The 16,919-nt window shown below is 37.1% G+C and overlaps 1 protein-coding gene across 3 annotated transcripts in view; it reads left to right on the top strand.

Moving 5' to 3' along the window:
• Positions 1 to 13,666, top strand: part of FAT1 (FAT atypical cadherin 1) — a 98,025-nt gene extending 84,359 nt beyond the window's left edge. Inside the window, exons 18-28 of one of the 3 annotated variants that reach the window (XM_010002470.1) lie at positions 2,003 to 2,804; positions 3,739 to 3,870; positions 3,985 to 4,142; positions 4,772 to 5,234; positions 5,726 to 5,879; positions 6,126 to 6,236; positions 6,453 to 7,084; positions 7,332 to 7,469; positions 9,510 to 9,569; positions 11,919 to 11,954; positions 12,879 to 13,504. In XM_010002470.1, coding sequence (XP_010000772.1) covers positions 2,003 to 2,804; positions 3,739 to 3,870; positions 3,985 to 4,142; positions 4,772 to 5,234; positions 5,726 to 5,879; positions 6,126 to 6,236; positions 6,453 to 7,084; positions 7,332 to 7,469; positions 9,510 to 9,569; positions 11,919 to 11,954; positions 12,879 to 13,504 — 3,312 coding nt within the window. Of the gene's footprint in view, positions 1 to 2,002; positions 2,805 to 3,738; positions 3,871 to 3,978; positions 4,143 to 4,771; positions 5,235 to 5,725; positions 5,880 to 6,125; positions 6,237 to 6,452; positions 7,085 to 7,331; positions 7,470 to 9,509; positions 9,570 to 11,918; positions 11,955 to 12,878 lie in introns of all 3 variants that reach the window. The other 2 variants (XM_010002472.1, XM_010002471.1) reach the window with 2 other exon arrangements.
• The last annotated feature ends 3,253 nt before the right edge of the window (positions 13,667 to 16,919 follow it).

Raw genomic sequence — 16,919 nt, 5'->3', positions numbered from 1 at the left:
ATAGACACAAAAATAGCTACATGACTTCTGTGGGAAAATATTCTTCCCTTGTTCATTTTAAAAGAGATATTTCAAAGACTGTAGGAAGACATCTTCTCACATTTACAGTATCTTTAATTTCTGCACTTTCATCTTGCCACTCACAAGCTAATGTCTGCATGTGATCTTTTGATACTCACTTTTGTGTTTTAAATGACCTTCACTGGTGTACTTTTCAATAGTAACAGCTTTCACCTTAGTTGCTTTCTGAATGGATTGCTGAGGCAAAGGTTGGGTTGTGTTACAGACATACTTTAATTGGAAAAAAAACCAAACAAAATAACAACCCCTCCAATAGACACCCCATGCACCCACTATCACCAACAAATTTTACTTAACACGACACTTTCTATAGAAATAGAATAGAAATAAGGATTTATTTATTTTTTCCCAGCAGCCACCTACATGTGCATGCCACTCACATTTGCTTTCCCTCTCTCCAAAGGAAATAGATTATCCATTAACAAATGTCTCACAGCGTTAGTGTGTGAAATCTTCAGCTATGACTCATACAGTCCTTTGTGCCACACTCTGAAGTCTTCAGTTTAAAACCACAGCAGATTTTTAAATATCTGCACTATTGAAAAAATAATTTCTCCTGAGGCTCTTTTTTCCTACTTGCTGTCCATTTGTTGTAATTCTGCTTGCCTGTTTGTTTTAAGCCCTTTTCTTGTTTCCCTCAGGCTTTTCTCCTGTAGCTAAACTGCCTGCCTTCTCTTGTTTCTAGGCAGAACAGGCAAAACAAAACTTTGCCAACTTGAGCTCTCTCTTGTTCTCTTTCTCTCTCTCTCTTGTTTGTAACTCTCATGTTTGGGTAACTAGAGGGTGGACTTCTAGCCATGCCTGTCTTTTGGAGTTAATGCATGAAGACCTGTAGTTCTGAGACATGCATTACCTTTTAAAAATGCTCTGGGTATGTGCTCATCCACAGATAACCTTGTGCCAGTATTTTTTCCTTTTTCTTGAATTTGTATGAAAAATCAAAAGCAGCTTCTCTGCATAGATCTTCAAAGTGTACCAACTACTTGTAGTCATTGTAAAATTATTGTAAAATCTTTTGAACAATATAGGATATCTTCTATCTTCTGACTCCTGCGTATCCCCTTTCTCCCTTCACATTTCTCCAAGTCGTCTTTGCCCGTTTCTGTAGGCTCACTTTCAGTAACTGGGAAAGAGCTCTGGGAAAGCGTTAGATGGGAAACCAGTACTCAGAAAGAAAGTGAACCCAAGGGAATGCTCTTTTCTCACTTTTCTACTTTTTTGTTTGTTTTGTTTTTACAATGACAGTGTATGCTTTTGTCAAAAAGGGGTGGAGAATAGGGAACGTGATGTTTAAAAAGGCTTTAAAATTGAATTAGGATGATTCAGTTAAAGATAATTGTCTGAAGCAAATAGCACTACAGGGTGGTTTTTTTTCCTCTCTGTGATTACAAATCATGAAAGACAACACAATTAATTTCAGCTTTCTGCATATGTTGTTTTCCTTTCCAAGTTCTGTTCAGCATATTACATTTAGATTGTATTCAAGACCACCTCCTTGTAACTGTGAGGCATGTTGTAAATTTCTACTGCATGACTCATTTCAAGTTTGTAAAATGTGTTTCCATGCTTGAAATAAAAAAGCTTCAGGCACCATCTGGTGTCTGAAACCAGCTACTGTGCATTTTTTCTGTATTTGCTAGAAGTATTAGTAGCTTCCTGGCATTTCCAGATATTGAGACTGCTGTAGACTTTTAATCTTGGGAGAAGTAAAAACATATTTCTGTGTGCCTGCCTATATAAGCTTTTTTTGATTTTCAGTATTAACTTTTATGCCAGGACCTGAGTTAAGCAATTTTCATAAAGCATTTTCTTTTAGGAACTTTTTTTTCAGTAGAAGAACACAACTCTACTGTATACAGTACAAATGTCTACAGAATTTGAGATAAAGCAAAAATCTAACTCTATCCTCACCTTTCTTTAGGTGGCAGATAATGGAAAACCACCATTGTCATCTTTGACTTACATCGATATTAGAGTTATTGAGGAAAGCATTTATTCTCCAGCAATTCTGCCTCTAGAAATTTTTATCACAGCCTTTGGGGAAGAATATTCAGGTGGTGTCATTGGAAAAATTCATGCAACTGATCAAGATGTTTATGACACTTTGACCTACAGTCTGGACCCCAAAATGGAATCCTTGTTCTCTGTTTCCAGTACTGGCGGCAAACTAATAGCACACAAAAGGTTAGACGTAGGACAGTACCTCCTAAATGTCACTGTTACAGATGGAAAATTTACAACTGCAGCTGATATTACTGTACACATCAGACAAATCACACAAGATTTACTAAATCACAGCATTGCAATACGCTTTGCAAACCTTGCCCCTGAAGAATTCATCGGCGATTACTGGCGCAATTTCCAGAGAGCCTTAAGAAACATCTTAGGTGTGAGGAGAAATGACATCCAGATTGTTAGCTTGCAGCCTTCTGATCCTCCTTCAAATCTTGATGTCCTCCTCAATATTGAAAAGTCTGGTAGCTCTCAGCACCCAATGAGAATTTTGCTGCACAAGATAAACTCTTCTGTGCCTGACCTGGAGGAGATTTTGGGTGTCCGGATAATTGATGTTTTCCATAAGCTTTGCGCAGGCCTAGATTGTCCTTTGAAATTTTGTGAAGAAAAGGTAACAGTGGATGAGAACATGATGTCAACGCACAGCACAGCCAGATTGAGTTTCGTAACTCCCCGTCATCACAGAACAGCAGTTTGTCTTTGTAAAGGTAAGAAAAGCAGTAAGGAAAACAGTATCCTTGAAGAGGTTGTTGGGCAGCCATTATCCACAGGGGAAAATGTATGTTAGAAGAAAAGATTAAGAACTTCCTGTAACCCTCACTGCAACATTTGCCTTATTTTTGTTCAGAGCAAGGAGTAATTATTTCGTGTCTCATTACCTCATTTTAAGAGTTTAAACTTATTTTAAGAGTTTAACTTATGGGAGGGGATTTTTTTTATAGTTACGCCTTCATTTTCCATTTTGAGAAACAAGTTTCTTTTTTGTTGCCTGATTGAAATTTCCAGCCATTTTCAGTCTTGTATGCATGTAGGGAAGTTCTTGTGAAGTACCTGAATACTTCCTGGTTTTTGCTTAGAGGAATAGCCCACATAGCTTCCAAATTTATCTGGGAATGACACAGTGAACTGGGAAATTAATATTCATTAAGATACATAGAAGTATACAGATTTATAACAGAAAATGAATTTGTCTTTGGCTTTGAGGAAAACAACATTGCTTTTTATAATAATGACTTAACGTTGCTGGGTGAACTTGCACATCTTAAGTAAATATTTAAAGACTGTTCCTCTTCTGTCTCAAATACAAACACACTCTTCTGCTCTACCCAACCCATTTTGTCCATATTAAATATCTATATGTTGAGGTTTATGATATTAATGGTAAACTTTAAACCACAACACCAGTTTCCATATTTTTCCAGTTGAATTGTTTAAGTAATCAAGGTATCTATGAACATCAGCCACTATATATGCCATTTGTCTAGCCTGTGTTTGTGCTAGTCATGTCCCATACTATTCACTTCCTTGTTCATATAGTTATGAACAACATTTGGGTTGCTTTTAGCTACTGCACTTAAGTGTCTCTTTTCACAATATACCATTACCACCAAAAGAAGAGAAGTAATGTATTTTGTTTTACAGAAGGAATATGCCCCCTGCTGAGTAGTGTGTGTGAAGAAAACCCATGCCCTGAAGGTACTGAATGTTTAGGAGATCCAAAAGAAGGAAAATACACCTGTGTTTGCCAAGACAGCAAAGCTGGACAGTGTCCTGGTTAGAAATTAACTCTTAAAATCTCTGCCTGAAACCATATTACTTTCCAAATATAAATTTGATTCCAGCCCTGGGTTAACACAATTTATGCTTTTCTGTATTCCTAAGCATCAGCTGGCTCTGCTGTGACATTTACTGGGAGCAGCTATGTGAAATACCGTCTCATGGAAAATGAGAACAAAGAGGAAATGAAGCTGACAATGAGACTTAGAACTTACTCTGCTCATGCAGTTGTTATGTATGCTCGAGGAACAGACTACAGTATCTTAGAGGTATATTAAAATCTCCTAGTGCGTATCTCCTCCTCTTTTTTTTTCTTACAATCTTCTTGCTATTTTTATGCCATATTAAAAGATTGAATCACACCATCTCCATAGAATCTTAAAATTGACAACTATCTTCAAAGTAGAGTGTGTTATATATCCAGGCAACAAACTTGTACAGGATTTTTTAATGTGTAAAAGGAATGAGTTTTCTTTAGGGTTTATGTAGTTTTATTTAATGTTTTAAAAATAAAACTTTAAAAGATTCAACAAACCCCTGAGTTACCTATTTTAAATAACAAAAATTATCTATTTTAAATAACTTTAAATTTATTTTCTTGACATATTCATTAAGTTCACACAGAAAAAGTCACTTAAAGCACCAGATGAAAGGTCTTGAAGTATTGTCAACTTTTGATCATGATCTGTGACTCCTTTACAAGAGGAAAAACAATACAAAGTGTGTATTTTATTTCAAACTACCATATAGAACGAATCCTAATTAATGCGGCTGGTATTCAGTGTTTTAAGGACACCACCATCATTCTGTCTCTCCAGCAAACATGAGCTTTTACAGGCATCAGGACTCTTTAAAAAATGTGTAGACCATTTGATGATGTTGTGGCTTTCCTCCACAGATTCACCATGGAAGGCTGCAGTATAAATTTGATTGTGGCAGTGGACCTGGGATTGTCTCCGTTCAGAGCATTCAGATTAATGATGGCCAGTGGCATTCAGTATCTCTTGAAGTGGATGGAAATTATGCACGACTTGTTCTGGATAGGGTGCATACTGCATCTGGCACTGCTCCTGGTACACTTAGGACACTAAACCTAGATAATCATGTGGTTTTTGGTGGTCATATTCGGCAGCAAGGTACAAGACATGGTAGAAGTCCTCAGGTGAGCAATGGTTTCAGAGGCTGTATGGATTCCATTGTACTCAACGGACAAGAGCTACCCCTAAACAGTAAGCCACGGAATTATGCACACATGGAAGAATCTGTAGATGTGACTCCTGGATGCTTACTGACTAACACAGAAGGTTGTTCAAGCAGCCCATGTCAGAATGGAGGCATCTGCAATGCACTGTCAAATGGAGGTAAGCTGTGCTATACTTTTCTACTGTTAGTTTTCAAAACTGCTTTTCCACTTCCCTTCCTGGAAGGATAAAACAAGTTTGTCAATAATGCTTGCTTTCCCAGAAAGTTGTAGAAGGCTGGTTGTTGAGCTGGTAGGAAGGCTGTGTCTGTTCTGCATTCTAGACTCAATTCCTTAAGTAGACAAAGCAGAGATCTAATCTTCAGTGTCAACATGTGATTTCTGTCCTCTTAACTGCCTGCTTTAGTCTTTCTTTTAAAATGTTTAAACCATAGTGAAAACTATAGCTTTCAGTTTAGTGAGAGAAATAGAAGTTGCCCTTCAATCACAGGCAAGAAAAGCCTGTTAAACTTCCCTTCATCTTTCAATAAACATTTTTTCTTTCTCTTTCCTTTCTCTCTCTCTTCAAACAGGTAGGTGGGCAGGGAGGACTTTATCTTAAATCCAATACACCCATGTGTGTCTTTAAAAAAAGACTGTATTTGATTTTAGGTTACTACTGCAAGTGTGCACCTTTGTTTATGGGAACTCACTGCGATGTAAGTGTCAATCCATGTGCTTCCAACCCCTGCCTTTATGGTGGTACTTGCATCCCTGTCAGTGATGATTTTATCTGCCAGTGCCGAGGACAATACACAGGCCAAAGGTATGTTTGTATGGTTTACTGTACCAACTAACCCCTTTAAAGAATAGGCTATAAATGTAACATATCTTCTGTTTTCTTTTTATCTGTTTCCCACTTAAAGCTTAAACTTTGAAACCCACTAGAGTAAGTTGAAGTTCTTGCCAGCCCCTCTGTTACAGCCCTGAATCCCACACTATATACTCACTTGCAGTAAGGTTATGGTTCATTCATGCTTCTTTTTTTTTTTTTTTTTTTTTGCCTTTGTAGGTGCCAGCTGGGCCCATATTGCAAAGACAATCCTTGTAAAAACAGCGGCAAGTGTATCGACAGTTTGGATGGACCTGTTTGTGAGTGTGAAGCAGGCTTTCGTGGAGAAAGGTACATAGTGTTCCACGTCTCTTGAGTTTTTAACAGTATTACTTAACAGTTAACAGTTCAAATTGGTTGAAATCCGGAACGTCGGTAAAATAGCAAATTCCCTGGTCGGGTACAGTACTGTATGTTAAATATATCTAGAATTGTTGAGAACAAGGAGACTACAATAGAGGCTACTGATGTGAACTAACGATCATTGCTCTGCTTGGTTTCTGGTAGGTGCCTGAGTGATGTCGACGAATGCATCGAAAACCCATGTCTTAATGGTGCCCTTTGTGAGAATACTTATGGTTCATATCACTGCAACTGTAGTCGTGGATTTGGAGGAAAACACTGCACAGACATTGTACTTAACAAATATGTTTCAACAGCTTGGAATATTAGCTTAGCCGAAGTGATTGGGATTATTGTTTTCATCGCAGGAATATTCTTGTTAGTTGTGATTTTTGTTGTTTGCCGCAAAGTGATCAGTAGAAAGAAGAAGCAGCAGCCAGAACCTGAAGACAAGCAACTGGGAGCTACAACAGCTTTCTTGCAAAGACCTTATTTTGATACAAAACTGAATAAGAACATCTATTCTGACATCCCACCACAGGTTCCTGTTCGTCCTATTTCATACACTCCAAGCATTCCAAGTGACTCCAGAAACAATCTTGACAGGAATTCTTTTGAGGGTTCTGCTATCCCTGAGCACCCGGAGTTCAGTACTTTTAACCCAGATTCTGTACATGGTCACCGCAAAGCTGTAGCTGTTTGCAGTGTAGCACCAAATTTGCCACCTCCACCTCCCTCCAACTCTCCTTCAGACAGCGATTCAATACAGAAACCCAGCTGGGATTTTGACTATGACAGTAAGAAATGGTTATTTTTTATTACTTTCCTGTTTAAGGTGTGTGTTGGTACAAGTTTAATATGAGTGCAAAGTCTCTGTCAATGCCTTTTGGGTACAAAAGGTATTATGACTTCATTGGGATTTGAGTCTGCTGGGGCTTTATGTTCTATTAAGTTTTATAAAAATTCATAGATCTCAGCCTTAAATTTAATTGACTCTTTAATCTCAAATGTATTAATCATCTCACATGAAACTTTTCCTTTCAGCTAAAGTTGTAGATCTTGACCCCTGCCTTTCAAAGAAGCCTCTGGATGAAAAGAACTCCCATCCTTACAGTGCTAGAGAAAGCATGTCTGAGGTCCAGTCTCTCAGCTCCTTCCAGTCTGAATCATGTGATGACAATGGTAAGTAAAAGACAGTTATTTTGTACTATCACTTAACATTCATTTGTGCTGTCTTTGTATTTATATCTCTTAGTATTAATAGGACTTAATATATACTGAATATATATTAAATAGCTTATTTAATATATATCTGTATTTACTTATGTTAATACCCAGATCTATTAATTTTTTAAGTCTTTTGCCTATCTTACTCCTCATGTTAATTACTTTACCTTAAAATTATATATATCCATCCTGCTGTGAGAATATTAGCAGTGAAAATGTAGCACAAAGTGTTCAGAGCCTTGTGTTTAAAAGGTGTTAAAAGTGCGTTCACATTTGAGAAACTGTTTTAGGTAATCATTAGTTATCACCTCATAATAGATTGAATTTAAGGAATGACCTTCTCACAAATATAACTTTCACTTTTACGTCCAGCTTTCAGTAAAGCTTTCCGGTGTTACAGTTTCATTTGTTTCCTTCTCTTTTTCTTGCTGCGACCTCAGCTCCCATATGGATCAGATCAGTTCTGAGTGAAAGCAGAGTTTAAGGGATTGCTTGTAAGTTTGATTACTTTAGTAATGAAGGAAGCTGCACAAAAAAGGAATTTTGTTATAGTACAACAGTATATTTGGCTTTCACCATGATTAAAACGAATCAATAAAAAATTTCATACATTGAAAAAAGCCAATATAAAAAGAAAAATACTTTTATCACAACTCCAGTCCATCAAAATATAATCAACATACATACTTCTGAGTTTTATTGTTATTCTTTGGAAGCCTTTTACTTTTCCATTGTGACAACAGATGCTTTTACAGTTGACACAAATACATCTATGTATTCAGAACCATTTCAGACTGATTGGACAAAGTCACAGTTGTCTCATAACCTAATTCACTAAAGTTAAGGTATTTTGACCCTTTATTCCAGTTCCTACTTTTCTCTCTGAATGATAAAAAGGAATTTGAAATTCCTTTAGATTAGGAATAAAGAACATTCTGCTTCTCAATGAAGTAGTCATTTGTTCTTAATGGCATGAAAATAAACTTCTGTGTTAATTATTGGTGAAAGTAAAATGGTATGCTACAGTACTCATTGTTTTATCAGTAGAGCTGATACCAACTTTCAGCTTTTTTCCTGTGGTAGTAAGTGTTGTGCAGTACATGTTCTTCTCCCCTCTTCTTCATCCCATGTATTTCATACATTCTTATTCGTGTTTCTTGTAATGTATTAAATACTCATTAATACATCTTTTCAAAAGCAGTATCTGTAGCATCATTGATATTGTTCCTTCATTCCTTTTTGGTAGATTCTGAATTCATTAGTTTGAAATGTGATCCCTGAGCCATGCAAACAAATTGCATATGCTTACTTCATCTTACCCTATAAAGAGTAAATCTTTATCCTTTCCAAAAGTATATTGGGAAAGGGAAGACGTAAAAAATACATCCATTTTTGTTGTTTTTAAATAAGAATGTCACAACCGGAATTTGGTATTTTTAGTGTGATACCACTGTTCACCCACAACTTAAGTAGGTCAGTAACTGAAGTTTTCTGTAGATGATTTTAGTATTCTAGGATTTTAGTTCATTTCTGTGAAAATATCTTCCCCTGACCTTCCATTAAAGTGGGGAGGGCAATGTAGTTTACAGTCTAAAAGGGGAAGCCTAATAGAATACTCCTTAATTCACACAACACAAGCCTTTAGAAAAGCCTAGTTTCTTGCTATCTAGATGAAGTATTATGCAAGTGGTGTGTTTAGGCCACATTTCAGAAATTCCAACACAAGTAAAGCAGTTTTGTGCTTGTGTGGAATTTGCACCAGGAGTAGTTAAAAGTACTTTTCCATGTTTATTGAGAATAATATTCAGGTTTAGAGATGTATTTTACATATTACATGCAGCTGCTTTCTAGATAGAGAGTAAATGTATATGTACACCAATAATCTTCTGTTATGAAGTAATAATGAACTGCTATTTTAGTGGTTTTTGTATATTTGTTTAAAGTGATACTAACTGTAGGTTTGTTTTAATTTGCTCCTTTTATACCTTTTACAAGCTTCCATAGTGACTGTAATACACCTTGTCAATGCTGTTGTTGACTCGGTGGAAAAAGAAGGTATATACATATTTTAATATTTATTTACTGCTTTGGCAGAATAATGCACGTTTGTTTTATAGTAATGTTTGAGCTAAAAATATACTTTACTTGGACTTATCTGTTCATATTTTCCTGTGTATGCTGTATCTACCCTGTGGGCAGGTTTCAAAGTGTGAATTCTTGGGGGAAAAAAAAAAATGTTGGCATAAAAAGATGTTGGTGCTTACTCTCTTCTGAAAATATTCACATTAAAAGTCCCAGAAAAATTGAGACAGCACTAAAGGAAATTACCTACAGTACAGTAGATGAAAAAGCAGCAATCCCAGCTTCCCTTTTGTCTCCAATCCACATCTGTTGACACCATGTCCATCTGAGCAGAATAGGAGTAGTCTGATACCAGGCGTAACACCCTTACCAGTTTAAGTAGTTACTTATTACCCAGCCTTGCATCAAGTTTGTTTGGGGGTATGTAAATATGTATTTAAAAAGAGGCAAAGTAGACATTTTCAATGGAGTTTATTTATTTTCTGCTAAAATTTAAGAGCTGATCACTTCTGAGGTTACTTCTGAAATAACATCCGCGGTTTATGTTTCCTATTTCTTATTAAAAAAGTAAGGTTTCCTAGTCCATGTTAAGCCCTTCTTAAAACAAAATATTTCTAAGAATGTAAAATTAATTAGAGTAGCTAAAGATTCTCCTTGGTTTGTTACTTGAAGTGCATCCTGTGTGATGTATGCAGGCACAAAAAAATAGACAAAGATTTCTAATTACATGAGAGTATTCCCTTACTGTGCACCTACAGACCATAGTTGTAGTCAGTACGAAAAAACTGTAATGAGCAATACTTATGAAAGGGAAAGGTATAAGATTAGAAGAGGCAAAATCTACCAGGGGAAATACTAAATAATTTACTCAGATTTTCTCAGAGATTTTAATTGGTAGAAACTAAAAATAGTAGATATCGTTCTCAAGTCAAAGTTTAAAGTATTGCTTGGTGATTCAGTATCACTGTAAGATAAATACAAATAGTTTATGCATTGCAGAATATTCGTAGAGACATTAAAGATGTCCTACTCATCTACTTCTTAACACTTCAAAGTTTCTACCCTTAATAAGTATTCCTTCTTTCAAAGCTTCTTAGGTAACAAGCTCTGCTTTGAAGCACTCTCAGGAGGGTGCCAGAAAGGTCAAGTTCTGGGACAGATGGACTTTTCCTTTAATCTCTCTGAGTGGTTTTGTCCACCAGATACCTTGGAAGCATGAACTGTAGCTTGTCTCCTGCTACGTACCCTCCACAGCTCAGGGAAAGGTTGTAGCTAAATACTAATCAGCAGTGCTGAGTGCAAGAGGAAACATAGCTCCAGTCTAGGAGATTGTCACCTAGAATGATGGGCACATCAGGTTCTAGTTTTGTTTCTGTATTTTATGATAAAGGGTCTTTGCTTCGGAAGCAGAAGACAGGACCAAGATCTCCCCATTCCTGGGTAAAAGTCCTCTAATCATAAGGCCACAGTCTGCTTTTTTGATTTAGTTTTGCACCCAGTTTCCTTAGAAAAACTAAGAATATTGTCTTCCAAGTAGACTAGTGGCCAGAACCTTCTCCTGAAGATCAGGCCAGAGATGTTTTAGGAGTCTTGGGTCATAGATAATAAGACTGATACCTCCCTTAGTGTGGATAGTATTGTTATTGTCTGGGCTAGGTGAGCTTGGGGAAAAAAAAAAAAAAAAATCCCTGCAAGAGTCAACTTCTGGCTCTCCAGTATTCCAAAAATAGATAAATTACGAATAAATTATAAAGGTTTAAAATTTGTCTGATAACACAGGACAGTTCTCTGCTGAGCAGGAGTTGTTGGGATTGCTGTGCAAAGGGGAGCAGGTCTCCCCAGAGCACAGTGTATGGAAGCTAGATAATAAAGTGATGATTCCCATCTTAGCCTAAGATACTTCAAAGTGTCAAGTCCTAATGGATGCAGCCCTGTATTGAAAACCAAGGGGCTACAAGGAAAGAAAAAAAGAATCAGACCAAGTCTTGTTAACCTTTTCAGCAGAAGTCCTAGATCTACTGATAAGAGGATTCTGGCAAACAACAGATTTTGCCACTATGTAGCTATGTCCCAGGTGGGCTGTACATTAACTCAGTAGCTATTGCACAGTTCAAGTCTTAACAAAGAAGGAGCCCAGGATAAAAAAAAAATAAAAAGCACCAATTCTTGTAAAGCTAAAGTGGCATATTTTGCCCACTAAAAATGGACAAAAGCAGTGGGAACATCATAGTGACAGTCATTGTTTGTCTTCACATCAGTTCTGCTATTTGATTCCTAACTTCATATGTTTTCTCCTTTTTCTTCTCATTCTGCCACCTAAAGAAACTTTTGCTGTTCCTGACCTCAGCAATTCAAGAGGTGACTTCTGCATGCAGTTCATTGATGTTCACCAAAATATTTCTGTTAATACTTGGTTTTAACCCAGACTTACTATCAGTTGCTTGCTGTGCATTTGTCTCCAGTGACTACTCTTTACTAGATTTGCACCTTTTTACAGTTCTGTATTATTTTCCTTTTTGGTGTCTAGATGAGAAAAAGTTATTTTTTTAATGAGCTTAGGCTTTACATCTAGTTTCCAGCAGCACAATACAAACTCACCCAAGGGGAGTTTGTAAGAGAGGATCAAGTTTGGTCATTTCTGCATGATTAAGTTCAATTTTCCTGTTTTTTTCTTGTATTTGAATGTGGAATGTCTTTACTAATAGCCAAAGATTTTCATCATAGGTGTCACAGTTACTGTAAAGCTAACAGCATTTGGGGAAATTAACTTTACAACTCAGTTAAGAGGTAAAGTGGCTTTAAGTGGTCTGGACACTTTACCAATTAGAAATTACTTCTTTTAAGTAAGACAAAATATGGTTTATATATGCTACATACATCCTTAAGAAAAGCAGGCAGCTGTTATCACCTTAACTGTAATTACTCGACAGTTTACTATGAAATTAGCTGCACCAGGGAGGCTGTTGGGTCTTTGCTATCCCATGAACAATTCTATACCATTATGCATTGTGACGGCACATTCCATAGGTGACCTACAGCTCTTCCTATGTTAGGTGAGATGTTTGAGAATATGTTAAAATATCTGATGCATGGCATAATGTAAAGTTGTGTTGTGTTGAATGTCTTTTGTGGAACTGGGGCAAGCTGCTCTTTAATTAACAAGTAGTGTCCTAATCACAGTGATTGCATTGTCTTAATAAATATGTTGACTTCTCAGTTCAGATTGACTTGAAGACAAGAGACTAATACTACTTCTTTAAAAAAAAAAATTAAACTTTTCAGGTTATCACTGGGATACATCAGACTGGATGCCAAGTGTTCAGTTGCCAGGTATCCAAGAGTATCCAAATTATGAAGTGGTTGAAGAGTCAGCTCCCCTCTACACAGATCCAAATGCCATCGATACAGACTACTACCCTGGCGGTTATGACATAGAAAGTGATTTTCCACCTCCACCTGATGACTTCCCTGCACCTGATGAGCTTCCACCATTGCCACCAGAATACAGCGACCAGTTTGAGTCAATACAGCCACCCAGAGACATGCCAGCCGTAGGTAGCTTGGGTTCTTCTACGAGAAGCAGGCAGAGATTTAACCTGAATCACTACCTTCCCCATCACTATCCTGCAGACATGTCAGAACCTCAGACCACAACCAGCGGTGTCAACAGCAGTTACAGAGAACCTTATGCTCCTTACACATTAGGGTACAATAGAGACTTTGAAGCACCCACTGTAGACAACATGTCCATGTCTGTGTATGCTTCCACAGCTTCATGCTCTGATGTGTCAGCATGCTGTGAAATGGAGTCTGAAGTCATGATGAGTGACTATGAGAGTGGAGATGATGGTCATTTTGAAGATGTGAAAATTCCTCCACTTGATTCTCAGCAACACACAGAAGTCTGACATACTCAACAAAAGTGCCTGGACTTTAAGAAACTTTGTCAATTCTAGAACAACTTTCAAGAGCTTTTATTTTTTTTTTTTTTCTTTTTCCCCAGCCACCGTGAATGCTTTTGTTTCAGTGAGCTAAACTGGCATGGCAGCATTGGATCCTGCAATCATTTCACTAAATCAGCCTGTTTCCATTTCCTGACCTACTGTAATTGGGTAGTTCCAAAATTTTCAGTGGCTGTGCCATTTCTGAACATCCTTTTTGTACTTACATTATCTATGTTAAAAATATCACGTACCACTTCTCCATGGTAGCATGATGCATATATTTATATAGTTCTAATGCAAGTCATTTTTCTCCTACTTTTTGTAAATTTTATGTACAGTTTTGATTTTAATAGTTTTAACTAGATTTTGTAGATATTTTGTGAATTTGTTTTCCACTGAAAATAGTGGTGTTAGTGTGCCATTAAAATCTAGCACCCTGATGTACTATAATCAGGGCATCACTATGTATTCCCCTGAAAAATCAAGGTTTGACATTTCATTATAAAAAAAAAAAATCAACATACTCACATAATTCCAATGGTACATAGGTTAGGTCTGATATTTTTCTGGGTCAGCTACATGGAAATGTCTTAAATGGGTTGCTGTATTTTAGAACTGTAAACATTTTTTCCCTTCTTGGAAAGTGTGTTGGGGACCCTCTACATACCAGTTTAGAACCAAAACCACCATGACACAGTTTTTATAGTGTCTGTATATTTGTGATCCAATGGTCTTGTAAAGGTTTTTACTGAAAATTACCATTAGCCAGTCTTTCTTACTGACAATAAATTATTAATAAAATACTTTAGCTTTGCTCTGTGTATCTCTATTATATAATATACAATTGACAAAGCATTCAGTGCAGCATTTTTTAAGTCTGTGTATGTTTTGTACTGTATTAATTTACTTGCTCTAAGCAACACATTTTCCTCAGCAATCCAACTGCAGCTATGTTAGAGATGCTCACTAGATGGCAGTGTGTGTCTACTTCATGGTGTTTTTAATAAAAAGTAATCGGGCCAGTATGAATAAAGATTGATGGGTATCAAACTTCAGTAGCCTTCTCGGTAGTTTGCATTTTTCTTTAAACATATAATATCAGCAATGTAAATTACTGAGTATTTTTTCTGAAGTCCCAGAAAACCCAAGCTCTCTAAAGCAGCTTCTTCCTTTCTTAATCACCTGAATAGTTATTAATAGTTATGCACTTGCATGCTGAAATTTCTGTGCCAATTTCTGAGTTTGTGATAAATACATTGGGATTTTTATGCAATTATTTTTCAGTTGAACTCTTACATGAGTTCGGACTAGAAGTTTACCTTGAAGAAGTCAAAACAGGATACAGTTTAGCTGTATATTATCCAGCTGCTTTTCTGACTAGAACAAAGCCTCTAACAACGTTCTCTAGCATAAATTTGCCTCTTGCATGAGAGACACTTCTTAAGGTCAGAACAGATTTCCCAGCACATTAGTGAATTTTTAATATATCCTGGCATCATTTGAGCTCTGCCTCCGTTTTTTCTACTGTCTCAAAATTTTGTAGCTTGGAAAGGTACAACATACCAGATTGTCTGAGGCATGAGAGCTAAGCCTAGGCCACACACCAGCTGAGGAGAACAGGGTACTGGATTTGTATTTGGAGTGTCATTTATGCATAAAATGGAAAAACACCCACCCTGGCAGCTAATGTTTAATGGAAATGGATGAATTACAGGACAGAGCCAAGAGCCAGACACGGACATTCCTCAGTGTTAAATTGTTTATATGCACGTAAGAATCTCATGATGTATGTAAAAAGGCTACCATAAATGAGTTTAAATCATGTTCTGGCTGTAAGCTACAATATTCACCCTGATAATGAAGAGCTTTTTCTACACTGGCCATAGCCATAGCATTTTCTTATTAGCTTTAAAATAAACTTGCAGAACTGCCAGTAAAGGGTATCATGCACTCTACAGTAGGTAGGATCACTGGTTAAGGTTCATCCTGAGCTATGAAGGTTAAGCTTAGTAGCAGTTCTGCTCAAAATTTCTTAATAACTCCTTCTCCATAGGAATGAGAGTAGGAATGACACTTTCTTAAGAGTCAGCAAGATGACAACACTATGCAGACCTCCATCATTTCTCAGCAGATAGACACTCCCACTAAAGATTAAAGCCTGGCCCACAAGTGCTCTTGTTACACATTTACAGTAGAAAGGTCTGAAAACAGATTATATTCCTATATAAATAAAAAAAATAATAAACACTTAATTTTACTTCTCTTCATAGTACTGTGAACTGAGGCTAATGTAGAACATCATGCTAAAAAGAAATAATAATCTCATTACTCTGCAAAGAGACTCCAAGAAAACTTTATATTGAAAGTATCAGAATATCCTTTTTTTTTTTTCCTCCCCTTTCCCACACAGGGCTACAACAATACAGAAGATCAAGCTGGTGACAGTTTTTACCTAATTAAAACACTGGTATGGCAGAGCATTGCTGTTTGACTCAGTCCAATTTTGAGTAGCTGGCATATCCATATTAAAAGGTCTTAAAGCAATACCCTGAATCACAGAACAGTAGAGGTTTGAAGGCACCTCTTGACTCCAAGGACAGACACTAAAACCTGTCTGGGCAACCTATCCTAGTGTTCATCCTCACAGTACAAGGTTTATGTTCAGATGCAGTTTTCTGTATTTCTGTTTGTGCCCATTGCTTGGTGTTCTGCCATGCGCCACCACTAAGAAAAGCCTGGCTCTGTCATTTTCACATCAGGTATTTATAAATATTTATAAATTTCTCACTGAACGTTCTCTTTTTCAGACTGAACAGTCCTAGCTCAGCCTCTCCTCACATGGAAGAGGCTTCAGTCCCTTCCTTAATCATGTGCTCTTCTGTCCAATCTACATTTTATTTGAGGTGTATGAAATGTCATCATTTTTCCTTGGAGGAGAGTGCAACTGCAATTCTAGCTGATTAATAGTACTGAACTGCAAGCAACAATAGAAAATCCTGTAAAAAAGTCCTTTCAGTCAGCATTTAACACACACCTAGTCTTAGAACTTCCAGGCCAGAGGGATACACTTAACGCAAAGGAACACAAGCAGGTACTGCCATGTTTTGGGCCCTCCAGAGTTACTTAGTCAAGTTGTATTTTGGTATAAATTACATCTTAGATTGTCCTCCATTCCCTGCTCTGCCCATTGCCTCTGTTAAGCAAGTACTGGACCAGGAAACCAAGTCTAAACGAGAGTTCCTGCACTGCCCAAGGGATACAAATCTGAATCCTCTCAAGCCACAGAAGTCCCTAACTGCAAAACACCAGACCCACGCTTTTAGGGAGAGAGGAAAGAGATGCATCACAGCTACTTTGAATCTGTAAAGCTCTTGAAGAC

The sequence above is a fragment of the Chaetura pelagica genome, unplaced genomic scaffold (assembly GCF_000747805.2).
Source record: "Chaetura pelagica isolate M959 unplaced genomic scaffold, ChaPel_1.0 scaffold67, whole genome shotgun sequence".
In the NCBI taxonomy this organism is placed as follows: Eukaryota; Metazoa; Chordata; class Aves; order Apodiformes; family Apodidae; genus Chaetura; species Chaetura pelagica.
This window is presented reverse-complemented; position numbering and strand designations above follow the sequence as displayed.